The 13,724-nt window shown below is 37.2% G+C and overlaps 1 protein-coding gene across 2 annotated transcripts in view; it reads right to left on the bottom strand.

The window, feature by feature from the left end:
• Positions 1–13,724, bottom strand: part of RBP1 (retinol binding protein 1) — a 41,417-nt gene continuing 27,693 nt past the window's right edge. Inside the window, exon 4 of one of the 2 annotated variants that reach the window (XM_087872691.1) lies at positions 1–288. In XM_087872691.1, the coding sequence (XP_087728817.1) occupies positions 166–288 (123 nt within the window). In that variant the 3' untranslated portion in view covers positions 1–165. Of the gene's footprint in view, positions 289–11,656; positions 13,332–13,724 lie in introns of those variants that run through there. The other variant, XM_034439456.3, reaches the window with a different exon arrangement.

The following is a 13,724-nucleotide window of genomic DNA, read 5'->3' as shown; positions in this document are numbered from 1 at the left end:
TTGAGTTGACAGGAGAAATTGTATTTTGGCTATTTTAGATATACTTATGTACTGCGATGACTCCCCTGGATGCTTACTCTGGATATCTCTCCAGATATTATTTTGGATGAAGATGAACCAGTTCCAGACACATCAGGAGGAGAGTTGGTCAATGGTTCCAAGCAGTCATCGGAGAGTGATTTGGCTGAAGCACAGGTGCAGCAGGACAGCTCTGAGTCTGTTCAGATGGGGAAGGATGCAACTGCAGCCGGTCAGCGATAAGGAAGAGGAACTGCCTTCTGCACTGATCTAAGAACATTTAGGGCAGAGAAAAGGCAGGAGAAGCTAAAGTCAGCCACATTACTCGAGAGAAGACAGCCTAGCTCTTCTTCATGGTTCACAGCAAGGAAACAAACACATTCTTCCCAGAATCATTTCCATCTATCTGCTGTGCTAAATAACAGCAGACAGATGGAGATGATTCTGGGAAGAATGTGTTTGTTTCCTTGCTGTGTGTTCTTGCCTTGAAGTTCATATTGTGTCTCTTCAGCTGTTACCTTTGCCTTACCTTGCCTCACTTTTGCCTGTGGATTTGCCTGTGGATTTGCTTTTGGCTTGGGTCTAGCCTTTTCCTTTGCAACTTGGGAAGGACTTGCCTTGAGGACTAGTGTTGACTTCATTTGAGTAGCCTGTGGAACTCATTGTGTTGAGCTGGTGCTGTCACAGGGAATTGCTGGGGAATACCAATTCAGGCTCAGAAGCCTTAATAAAGACTCCTTACACCTGTTTGTGTGTACCTGGGTGTGTGAGTGGGAGAGCACATGTCCATGCACAGAAAGAGAGAGAGAATTCAGTAATTGTTCTTATCATTTAATATTTATGTGTTCTAAGTGGTAATCCGTGCATGCACTGAAGTATGGAAACTGTCAGCTCAGAGAAAATGCAAAAAACAGTGTATCTATACACCTAAGCAAAATGCTCTACTATGACCTGATTTCTGCACTGCAACTCCTATCTCCCAATCACACAAATAATATCCTAGTAATCAGAGACTAGAAGAAAAGTATTATGATTACCAGAGGACAATAAATAGTCCTTGCCCAGATACTCCTAGGGACAATCTGTTGAGCATAAGACAACTTCCTTAGAGGCAGCTACTGATGAAAATTGAGGATAATTCACACTTCACTGTGAAATGGAGGATAATTCACTGACTGCACAAGCCTCTTTGTGAAAGTATAGTATAGATTACTAAGTATAGAAGACTATAGGTTTTATTTTTGTTTGTTTTTTCACCTGAATCTTGAATAAAGCTACTGATGGTCCTTGTTACAAACCTTCCAGCAACTTTGCTGCCCTTCTCCTGGCTGCAAACTAGAACATAATCTTTAGTTTCTAGAATAAGGGTAACATAAGTCCTCCATATATTTTTCACTACAATTTTCAGTATATTTTATCACTGATCATAGCATCTGGGATAATTGACAATGGCATTCAACAGTCTGGAAAGCCAGAAAACTTCAGTCCTAAATTCTATGTCCTGATTGGAACATCAGTTGACTTTCCTTAATCAGGTCAGCATATTCATAGTATTTATTCCTTCTCTCTTCTTTGCTTCCCAAAATGTCAAGAATGTAGGCATCTTTTTTCATAACTGGCGTGCAACAAAAGCTTTTGGTTTATGCAATCAGTAACTATTTATTTAACAATATTTACATATAAGCCCAATAACAAGACTCTGGGAAATGCACACCAGAGGTAAGGACAAAAAAGAAACAATCTCTTACTCCATAAAATAACATAACTAATAGTTATATAGTTATCCTTAATCATACTAAAAGCCACAGGGCTATTGCGATCGAACACAAAGATGGTTGGGGCTAAATATACCTTTGGGTGTGGTATATTCGATAACATAAGGACTATTATCAAGAACTAGCATATAATCAGCAAACTTGTAGCTCATGTAAGGCTAGGGCATCAGTTGATATCCCCTACGTCCTCAGATCATAAGGAGGCAATTCTTAATATACTGAACAATGTACTTTTAATATACACGATATAGATCTTGATAGGTAATAAGTAGCAGTTTTAATTGATTGTGGAAACTTAGTGGCTACCAATGCAGTGATCTCAAAATAGATATTACTCTGCAATAGTAAGTTTGTTCTGCTAGCAATATGACTATTTGTACTAGTGGCAGTTTCCAAATTTCTCCAAAAATAGATCTGAATATAATACAATGCAGAAGTCCAACCAGATATTGATTAGTGTGTGACTAACTATCTTTAATGTTCTCAATCCAGATAGGGCCATAACTGGAGCACAAAATTAAAATGGGCAGAGGCTCCCCTAAGTACAGTTTCTACCTGCTGATAAGCAGGAGCTGAGAGTCCAAGTGGACCCCAAAGTCATGGACCATCTATTCAGAAAGAGTGCAACCTCATTAAGAGTAATTACTGAGACTAGTGTTACCAAATACCGGGTAGTCCCAATTAACAGTAACTTTGTCTTGACAGGATTTAATCTCAGGCCATCTATTATTTAAAATCTTCCCAGCACCAGTTTCCATGTTTCAGTTTAGGGTGGTACTGAGAATTCTAACAAGACTAAGAGGGACATAGTTACTGCATCAAGGTCCTGATGAAGGTTCATAAGCATCATCATTTTAGCCACTGTTTATTCACTGCAGCATAAAAGCCTCTTTCACATGTTTTCAACCAAATGAAAGTATATGATACCATCAAGAGAGTAAAAGAATTGAAATGGAAATGGGCTGGTCACATAGCAAGAAGAACTGATGGCAGGTGGACCAATGCAGTCATAGAAAGATCCTTGATAAAAAGCATCCATGAAAGAGACCTAAAACAAGATGAAGGTTATCTACCAGAATACCAATGCTGTTTTGAATCTGTGAGTGGTCTGAGTCCTGACTGGCTTTCTCTAGGAGCTTGTGTAGCTGATTCCCCATTATCTTCTCAATGACATTTCCACAAAAAAAGGTTGGGGATAGTGTGAAAACAGGAGGAAGAAGTATTATGTTGTTCGCTGCCTTGAGTTACTTATAAAGTAATAAAGGCAAGATAAAAATCTACTATATCTATATATATGAAATATATGACTGGATTGAAAGATATCTTCTCCAAGAGAAGGTGCACCACCACGTCTTTAAAAGATTATGTGTTATACAGTAATATAACTTCAAGGACACTGCCCTTGCTTTCTCTTAAATCAGTTTACTGGCTTGTGCTTTACTAACGTAGAGGAGTAGCTGCCAGTCTCCAGAGCAATAGCTTAATCTTATGCAGTGAGCAGCAGAAGATACTAAGATTCAGCAACAATAAAACTGTATTGATCTCAAACTTTGTAAAAAAAATTCAATCAAATATTAAGTCACCCATACCAATATACATACTGCCCAGGGTTGAGATGGCTGAACTCAACCTGGTTGTTGGGAATGACAGCTATATAGCATGGAAGATTGGAAAAAGGCCTGGACAAGGGAGTCTTCCTGCAGATTTTTTTTATCCTTTGCCACAGGGCTCATCTCACATTCTTCCCACATCCCCGCAGCCTTTTGCTGACCTGTTAAATTGCAGAATCAAATTGACTTACCTCCATGGCAGTTAATAACTCATTTTATTTTGGTCTCTGATCTTTCTTGAATTGCTTCCTGGTTTCATGCATCAATGCACAACCTTAGCGTGTATCCAGCTGGGGACCCTATTCTTCTAGAGCCAGAATAGTGATAAAGATATTTCTTTCATTAATCTACTTTTACTAGTTTAGTAGGAGTTTAAAACTATTACTTATGTCAGCTTCCTTGCTGTCACCTAAAGTTCAGGAAAAGGTAAAATGAAGCTGCTTTGGCGAAACTATAACTGATGGCATAGCACCATCCTCAAAGAAGCATTTACCATCTACACAATACAGCTATATAAACCCTAGAGGGGAGAGAAATCTAGCTCACAGTTACATGTTCATTTCCTTGAATTCTCCAAGCTCAAAAAATTCCAAATTGACAGATGCTGTCCATCTCCAGCTGACATCCATACAAGAGCGAATGAATAACCACCAGCAAATAAATTCTTAAACACGTTTGGATGACTTGAAAATGCTTTGTCATACCCTCTAATTTAAGAAAGGCAGGAGATTATGATAGGAAGAAGATAGAAAATTAACTTCCTCTCCCTCCAATCCCTGCTGATCTTCTATCTGTTTAAGGCTCTTGTTTGTAGTCAAAGGTAGTAAATGAAAATTCAGTCACATTTATTCATTCACATCACAGGCAGCATTAACATTCTTTTCAAGCCTATATGTCAAAAGCTGTCTGAAAATAAGATACATCAGTCTGTTTTGATTTTACAGACAAAACAGGTTTTTTTTTTCAATCAAATCAGCTTTAAAAAAGAAAGAAAAAAGTGTGAACATTTACAAAAGTTAAACATTAAGCAGTTTCTCTAGACAGCCTGTGATGCTAATATAGAGATGACAGCTTTGGGAGTAGAGAAGGGGTAAGAATAGATGATTGTTAATCATTGGAGAATTACGCTTTAAAGGGATACGTTGTATTGCCTCAGGGTGCAATCTGTCTACCTAGCTGACAGCATGAATGGACTTGACACTTCTCTATGAAATGTTTCTTCTTCTTTTGAACCTTAAGAACATGGGCAATATTGTTTTTCTCTTAAATCTCTCTCTCCCTCTTAGAAATGAACACAGATCAAAGTTTCAAAACACTCCTCTATATTAGTCGTCTCCTTGTCTATTTAACAATAATTTCCCAAAGAGATTTCAAGATTTTGTTTTACTACTGTAATCTGAAAATTCAGTGCTTTCTCAGCATTGTTTCCCTTAATATCAAATATAGTTACTATCACCTATAATTTTTATTTCCTCATTATTCAATTGTTATTATCTTTTCTGAATGCCTGGAGAGATTGTTAAATGTGTGATCCATCTGATCTGCAGACATGAAAGAGGATATTGTGTTTTTTTTTTATGCAGTGGTGCCTAAACCACTGTTAAAGAGACCATGATGACACTTGTGTTCTTATGGATCAATATTATAATCAATTGTATGTCTCAGATCCATCCCCTTATACTTTCATTAACTCCTATATGCTGAAGGCTATCTTCAAGGATTGTCTTCCCACCTGCTGAAGCTTACATCTCTACACAGTGCCCATGGTAATGCTTAGAATCTCCTGATTGTACCATCTTATCTCATGCCTGGAGGCAGTGACGGTCTGGATGGGGGACAAAAGGTTTCAGATGAACTCTGGCAAGATTGAGTGGCTCTGGGTGTCAGGGTTCCAAGAATTAACCCCTTTCAAAACAGAACTCCGAGGCAGATTCTCAAAGAACAGTTTTTATTTTGGAGACATCATCTTGGCATCAACTGGTGGAATGTCAACTCTGAGCTTTTCCGGGCTTTCCACCTAGATAAAAGTGAAAGTTTCACTTTCTCACAAAACAATAAATCACATTATCCAATCCAAGCACTGGCTGTTACCTGGCAACTCCTTCCTCCACCTCCAGCCAGCCAGCAGTTGGAATGTCCTTGACCTAGGAATGAACTAGTTTATTTTAGTTGCAACCCCCCTTCTTCAGCTCCAAACTTTGTCAAGCCTGAAGCAAAGTGAAAGAACCCCTAATAGAACTACAGAACTACAGAAAAGAAGAAGGAAAACTCCCATAGCCAGAAGAGCTTCGGGGTTGACACCTGCTGGTTCCAGGACAATGCCATTTTTGGTGCTGGATGGGGTGGCACTGCCCACAGACCCAGTATGCAATCTGGGAGGGGGGGAGACTCGGTGAGCAGGTGGCAGTCATGGCTGGGAGGACCTCTGCACAGCTTCAAGTTGTGCATCAGTTGCACTCTTTCCTGGATTGGCAGGCTCTGCTTACAGTCACTCATGCCCTAGAACCTCCAGTTGGATCACTGTAATGTCATCTATATTTATAAGAGGGCTTCCTTTAAAGAGTACCCAGAAGCTTCAACTGCAAAATGCAGTGGCACAGGCAGTTATGTCTCCTCTCAGAAGATACATATTATTCTCCATGTCTGTGAACTGCATTGGCTGCCACTTTGATTCTGGATCCAGTTCAGGGGATTGGGTTTTCTAAGAGACTACCTCTCCCCAATTACATCAGCCTGTCTCATTTGACAAAGAAAGCATGTTGGGGTACCATCTGCCGAGGACCTATATTTGGTGGGTCCCAGGAGGTGGACCATTTCTGTTGTGATGCACATCCCATTTCTGTTGTGATGTACACCTGTTGTGATGTACACCTCCCATGTCCTCAAAATTAGGTTAATTTCATCCCTGTAATCATTCTGGAAATCCCCTCAAGACCTGGTTATGACCAGGCCCATGCAAGCCAAGATCACTATTTGATCTTTCTCCTAGTCCTCTCTGTTTTTCTGTTTTCCTTAACTTTACTCATGAACTTTGTGCAGTGTAGCCCATTCTTCCTGTCTGACTGCTGCTTCTGCTTACCAAAATGACTGAATGTTACAGACAGTCTAGTAAAAACTGATATCAACTAAAAGATATGTATATATCTTCAAAGTCTTGGACAGGGCTGCAGTTCACTGACAGAACATTTGCTTTTAATGCAAAGTGCCAGCTTCAATTGCTGGTATTTCTATCCAATGGTTTGACTTCAGGTATGGCAAGTATTTTTATTCTATGGAAAACTTCAAGTCAAGGAGGTGACTTGGTAGCTTTCAATGTCAAACATTCTACCATTGGATCCTGACACAATAAAACAAGTATGGTATTATCGATGTAAAAATTTCTACTAACAAGGCCAGAGTGTTCAAAAAAAAAGATAAAGTATTTTATTGCAAAATTTCTGTGCAAAAGAATTTTCTTTTGATTATGAGAGTTAAGTTTTTCTTTAAAAAAAAATAACAGTCACATTAGCAAGAACACACACATGAAATTTAAATGTGATGAGAATGTATGGGCAACAAATTATATTCAAAATGAATAAAGTTTCTGCTCTCATTTCTGGCCAAAAACCCTTATTTTCCAGCACAATTGTATCTTTTTTCTTGTCCATCTTTATTTGTTAGTGCCTAATTTATATTTCCTGGCATTATATAGTTTTTCCATAATGTCTTTCTCCTCCAGTCAGGAATTCTTCTGTAATAAAACTCAACATATTCAATATCCTGTTGGTATTTTACATATTTCTTTCCTAACCTTGTGCTTTCAAGATGGGAGGTAGTATAATTACCATAATCTCCAATCAAGCAAGTTGAAACTAGCTAAAGATACTGAAATTTTAGATAAATTCACTTGAGTAGCTGGTGGGAAAAGTGGGTTTAAAGTTTAAACTCATGGTTGATGCTTATTTCAACAGAGCTTACATAAGTCTTAACACCGAGTAATTCCAAATTGGTCATGAACGCAGGTATTTCTATATAGGTAGTCCAAAACTTACAATCACAACTGAGTCCAAAAATTTTGTTGCTAAGTGAGACATTTGTTAAGTGAATTTTGATCCATTTTATGACCTTTCTTGTCCCAGTTGTTAAGTGAATCATTGTGGTTGTTAAGTTAGTAACTGGTTGTTGAGTGAATCTGGCTTCCCCTTGACTTTGCTTGTCAGAAGGTCACAAAAAAGGACCATGTGACCTTGGGACACTCAACTGTCATAAGTATGAATCAGTTGCCAAGTGTCTGAATTTTGATCATGTGACCATGGGAATGCTGCAATGGCCATAAATATGAAAAATGGTCATAAGTCACTTTTTTCAGTGCTGTTGTAACTTTGAATGGTCAATAAATGAACTGTTGTATTGTAAATCGAGTACTACCTGTAAATTTTGCTTAATTTAAATATAGAAGCTAATTAGAGCAGAAAAATCTTTAGGAAAAATGTTCAAGTACAATTAACTAATTGCTAATAATTATTTGGTTCTTTGAGCTTCCATAATAATCCAAAGGTTCAGCTGTGCTTTTTCTCCTCCCCATTTAACAGGTTGAAAATTTAGGTTGAGAAATATTCTTTATATCTTATCTATTGCTCACATATCATTTCTTTTGGATGAAAATAAATTTCATAAAGGGAACATGTGGAACATGTAGCCAATTTTTGGTAATTGCTGCATAACTTTATTTTTATAACATTAAAAAGCCAGATATTACGATCTTCTAAACAGTTTATGTTCAAATATTGGATTTTTTTTTTTTAAATGTCATATGTTTAAAAGTAACTTCTGAAACATAAAACTTCTCATACCTAAAGCAGTTCATATATGAAAAACCAATGCTTTTCTTTTAAACAGGTTTCCCCTCCTTTTATTTACTGTAATGCTAATCTTGCCCTGCGTCAAATGTCCCCAAGGAAAAAATATTTGGATCTAATTATAGTGGTAACACAATTCCCAACAATTTGTTTTACTTGGCTAGTTGTTAATTTAACTACTTAAAACCTTTTCACAGAAACATAGGATTGACAATTAACAGTTGAACCCCACCACTACACCACACTGGCTCTGCATAACAGATAAAAGAGGTCTAATTTTTTGCAGTGTCGTCAGACTAAGTAGCAATTCTATTGTTAAACCCAGCACAGCTATACACAATGGATACATCCAAATGAAGCTAAGGGTCATTATTGATGAATATTCTTGAATGAACATCTTCATATTACTGAATATAGAAAATGAAGCTGTTGATTACTTGATGCAAATAAAGGCTGTAATCTATCACTACATGTTGAGAAATAAATTATGGAATACACAGTAAGATACAATAGATTAGTTTTTCTCATTTGTTTCTGATCAAATATAAGAACACACAAGGGATTTTATAGAGTACCCTGTACTATAAACTAATGTTTGGTAAATTAGATGAGTCTCAGATAAGTATGAAAATCAACATCAAGAGCCTTGGTAGTACAGTGGTCTAAAGCACCCTGTTATTAAGAACAGCTGCCTGCAATTACTGCAGGTTCGAATCTCGCCAAGGCTCAAGGTTGACTCAGCCTTCCATCCTTTCTAAGGTAGGTAAATTGAGGACCCAGTTATGGGGACAATAAGCTGACTTTGTATAAATATACAAAAGAATGAAGGCTATTGCTTAGCGCATTGTAAGCCGCCCTGAGTCTCCGGAGGAGGGCGGCATATAAATCAAATTAAAAAAAACAAAAACAAAACAAAACACCATGTAATCATAACTTTAGTCAGCAGTCTCATGCTTGTTAGGACAAAGTAGCGTTGTCCACTACCAGCTTAGTTGTTAGTTTGACTAGAGGTTGCACTGCTAAAACAACGCAAAAGAACACAAACTAGTGCAGCTATGTTGGTTGGGCTGCAGAATTAGGAGTTACAAGCTTTTCCTAAATAGATAGATTTGTGTTTGGGACTGGCTAATGAAGTTGAAATGCTGTCTCACATGAATAGAAGTTTACAAGATTAGCCAGAAGGTATTCTCCCTTCTTTTAAGAAGACATAACAATACAGATACGTTTGGACTTAATCAGTTGTCAATATGTTTCTAATGTTTCTCCTTTCAGAGTTTGCTGTTTTCAGTTTTCGCTGTTATATTTTTTCATATTTCAAGTCTTCCGTCTGCCTATTTTTTTTCTCTTTTCAAAATACAACTCCTGTTATTGTCTCTCTAGACCTGACATGCCTTTTCTTTGTGTTTGTTCTTTCATATGCTACCCACTTACAAGCAAGTATAAGGCTCATGATTAAATGTAGTAAATCTTAATAAAATTTAAATCTATTCTGCCTGCTTATTGAGTCATCTTGTATTGTTTCTTTTAGAGGCTGAGATGATGTTGGTGACCCAAAAAAGCAAACAGCAGTCACAGAGTTGGAATAAAAACATTTCAGTGCAAACACCCTATGTTCTCAGTGACTGACTTCTTGCTTGGATTATGTCAAAAATAGCTTTTAGAAAAACAAATAACTCTTGTAAACAGAATCCTTAATGAAAAAAAAATAGTGAATACTTAGATATTCCATATCTGTTAGTATCAAGGGTCAGTTTCAATGTTAGTCATGATCTATAGCCAAAATTCTTTTGGGATCAGTGATATTACTGCAGTTAGCTTCAGCTGTTCCTTAGGAATAATCTCTTTGGAACTATTGCAAAGTAAATATCAATCAGCTTCGGCCTTCATGGTCCAAGTGAACTTCACTCCTGCCGATGTTTTAGCTAAAGGCTTCTAATTAGTGCTAAATTACAAACTGTATCCAGTACATTAACACAGTGTCAATTAATTAGCATAAGATTAACATACATTTACTTTTCATTGAAATATGATTGCGGAAGCGCAAACTGTTTAGCAAAATTGAAGGCACCTGTGCTGCCTCCTTTCCCTGCCATCGAAGCCTTCTCTCCAGATTGAGCACAGCAAAGGTGCCAATAAAGCTGCAACCTTCACACCAGTGTGGGAGGTGATGTGTGTTTCGGAACTCTAAAGACACCAGCAAACTACCCCTACACTAGCCTAGGGGTATCCAACCTTGGCAATTTTAAGACGCGTGGACTTCAACTTCCTGAATTTTCTAACTAGCATTCTGGGAATTGAAATCCACAGATCTTCAAGTTGCCAATGTTGGACACTCTTGCAGTAGCCAAAGAAAATAATGTGTTTTTCCTTCAGAAGAATTGAATGGTCCAAAAGAGATGAAAAGGAGTATAGCAGCTCAGTAGGACAAAGCACAACAGAAAAAAGATGCAAGAGCTTTACATGCTGGCAGTTAACAAAAAAAGAAGAAATCTCAGAAAGGAGGCTGGGTTTAAGAAATAAATGTTGATGCATAATAGCAATAGTATAATGCTAAGTACTGTATATAGGTAATTGTAATAGATATAATATGTAGTGGTGTAAACATTGTCACAGTAATAGTATATTGTAATTGTTATCGTAATAGTATAAAGCAGGGGTGTCAAACTTGTGGCCCGTGGGCTGGATGCATCATGCACTGGCCATACCCATGCCTGGTTTAGCGAAGAGGAAAAAAGTCATGATACATCACGTGACAATGCCATGATGACGCAAGTTTGAAAGCCCTGGTATAAAGATAGCAATAGAATAGATGAAGCACTCAAACACATCACTTTGAAAATGGAAAATAAACCATGGGAGATTTCTCCCATAGAACAAGAAGATTGGCCCAAATTCTCAACTTAAAGATTTTGGGCTCATCTTCTTGTTATATGGGAGAATCTCCCATGGTTTATTTTTTATCTTTTGTGATGAGAGAATGAAATTTGACCAGTGAAATTACAGAGGATACTTAAATTTATTTTATTATTTATTAAACAAATTTGTATATTCCTTTGCTGCCTTTCCATCAAGTGTATTGAAAATGCCTGTTTTAGGAAAGAGGGACTGCAACACTTGGACAGGTAAAATGGAGAGGGGGGAAATGAGGTGTTTTAGTACCACTAGCGGAGTAGAAATGATGGCATGAAAGTGTCATTTTCATGAATTCAAGTTTCCGAAGCTTTAAATTTTTGCATCTTGATCAGAACTTAACAATAGTTTGAACTATTTTAATCACTAATGCATCTTACAAGCATGATTAAAAGTATTCAAAAAACTAATTATAAAATCAATTATATGACATCAAGCCATCTGTATGCTATCACCTGGATTTTTAACACAAAAAAAGCAATAGTAGCTTGATAGACAGTGTTAGCCCATTACAAATGCTCAGATTTATTTTTAAACAAACAAATACAAATAAGTACTTAGAACAAAGGCATATTTGCATCACATAGAAATGGATATTATTCTAGGATTCAGTCAGAGTAGACTTTTTACATGCTCTTATTGGACAGATCAAAGATGAAAGAGAACAGGTAGTCCTCGACTTACAACAGTTCATTTAGTGACCTTTCAAAGTTACAAAGGCACTGAGAAATGTGACTTATGACAATTTTTCACACTTATGACCTTTGCAGCATCAAAATTCAGATGCTTGGCAACTGGTTCATATTTAAGACAATTGCTGTGTCCCAAGGTCATGTGATCAACTTTTGCAACCTTCTGACAAGCAAGGTCAATGGGTAAGCCAGATTCACTTAACAACTGAGTTACTAACAACTGTAATGATTCACTTAACTAACAACTGCAGTGATTCACTTAACAATTGTGGCAAGAACGGTGGTTAAATGGGACAAAACTCACTTAAAAATGTCTCAACAGCAGGAATTTTGGGCTCAATTGTAGCCATAAATCGAGGATTACCTGTACTAACTCAAGAGTATTTTTATACAATCCCAAATTGGCAGGAATGAAGATGATTAAGTAAGCTATATCAATCTGCTTTAGGGGAATTAAAAAAAGGTGCTGCCTGAAAATGCCTTTAATGAGTATATTGTGATCATCGTGTACAGCTCAGGTGTCAAACTTGCGGCGTCACATAGCCGTCATGTGATGTATTGCGATGTTTTCCCCTTCATGTAGCTGGGTGGGCATGGCCTGCATGTGACGCATCTGGCCCGCGGACCGCCAGTTTGACACCCCTGGTGTACAATATGTTGACTTTATTCTCAATGACTATGAGTGATAATTCTCTACAGGTAGTAGTGACTGTTTTGGATAGTGATTATTCAGTTACAACAGTGCTGAAAAAGTTGCTTTGTGATCAACGTCCACAATTACGACCGTCACAATATCTCTGTCTCTATTCTTGGTCTCATGTTCACCAGACAGTATGTGTTTTCCTGTGTAAAATCATAAGCCAATTGTGGCTGTATGATTTTTTTAATCAGCAAGTGCGTCACTTAAGGACTAAGTTGCCAGTCCCATCTGCAGTCGCTAAACAAAAACTGACTATGTAGCACATATGAAATCGTGGCAAAGTATTTATAAAATTGTATAATTGGGTGAATCTATCTAAGAGAGCTTATTTATGGAGAAGAAATCTGTTTCAGAAAAATGGATTGTTTAAAGTTGTGACTCTACGTCCATGATTTCAAGCTAAATCAAATCTGAATTGGTTTCACAGTTGAATTCCTTGTGGACAGTTCTAGCATGTATTTAAATTTATCATATCAAACATCATATCAAATGTTATAATCAACGGAACATATATGTTCACATGCAGTAGGTTTCATCAACGTTAATGTGAATTTATATATTATATCTAATTTGAGAAAATTAGATACAATTGAGAAAATTAGATACAATTTCATGTTGGCCATGGCTTCTTTTCTAAGTGTTACTAAAGAATATTACTGCACCACAGCATCTGTAGAGTTGGCAGCAGGCTCAGTCATTCTGTCCAAGCTTCTTGATACCTGTGATTAGGCTTATCACTGTACCTTCTTAAATATTTGCTTACACTTGACACCACAAGCTCTGATTTCCTGAAAAAGAAGTTCATTTTTAACTGCTATTTAGTCAAATCTATATGTTTCTCATGCAAAACCTTTGCTGTCTAAAAAAGAAGCATATGCAATTAAGGAGTCCTGGTAGCGCAGCAGACTAAAGCACTGTTATTAACATCAGCTGCCTGCAATTACTGCAAGTTCAAATCGCACCAGGCTCAAGGTTGACTCAGCCTTCCATCCTTTCTAAGGTAGGTAAAATGAGGACCCAGATTGTGGGGGCAATAAGCTGACTTTGCATAAAATATACAAAAGTATGAAGGCTATTGCTTAACACATTGTAAGCCGCCCTGAGTCTCCGGAGAAGGGCGGCATATAAATCAAATTAAAAAATAAAAAATAAACTCAAAGATTAAAACAGAGAGAATCTCA

This window comes from Pantherophis guttatus, chromosome 6 (assembly GCF_059756535.1).
Source record: "Pantherophis guttatus breed Tessera chromosome 6, ASM5975653v1, whole genome shotgun sequence".
Lineage (NCBI taxonomy): Eukaryota > Metazoa > Chordata > Lepidosauria > Squamata > Colubridae > Pantherophis > Pantherophis guttatus.
This window is presented reverse-complemented; position numbering and strand designations above follow the sequence as displayed.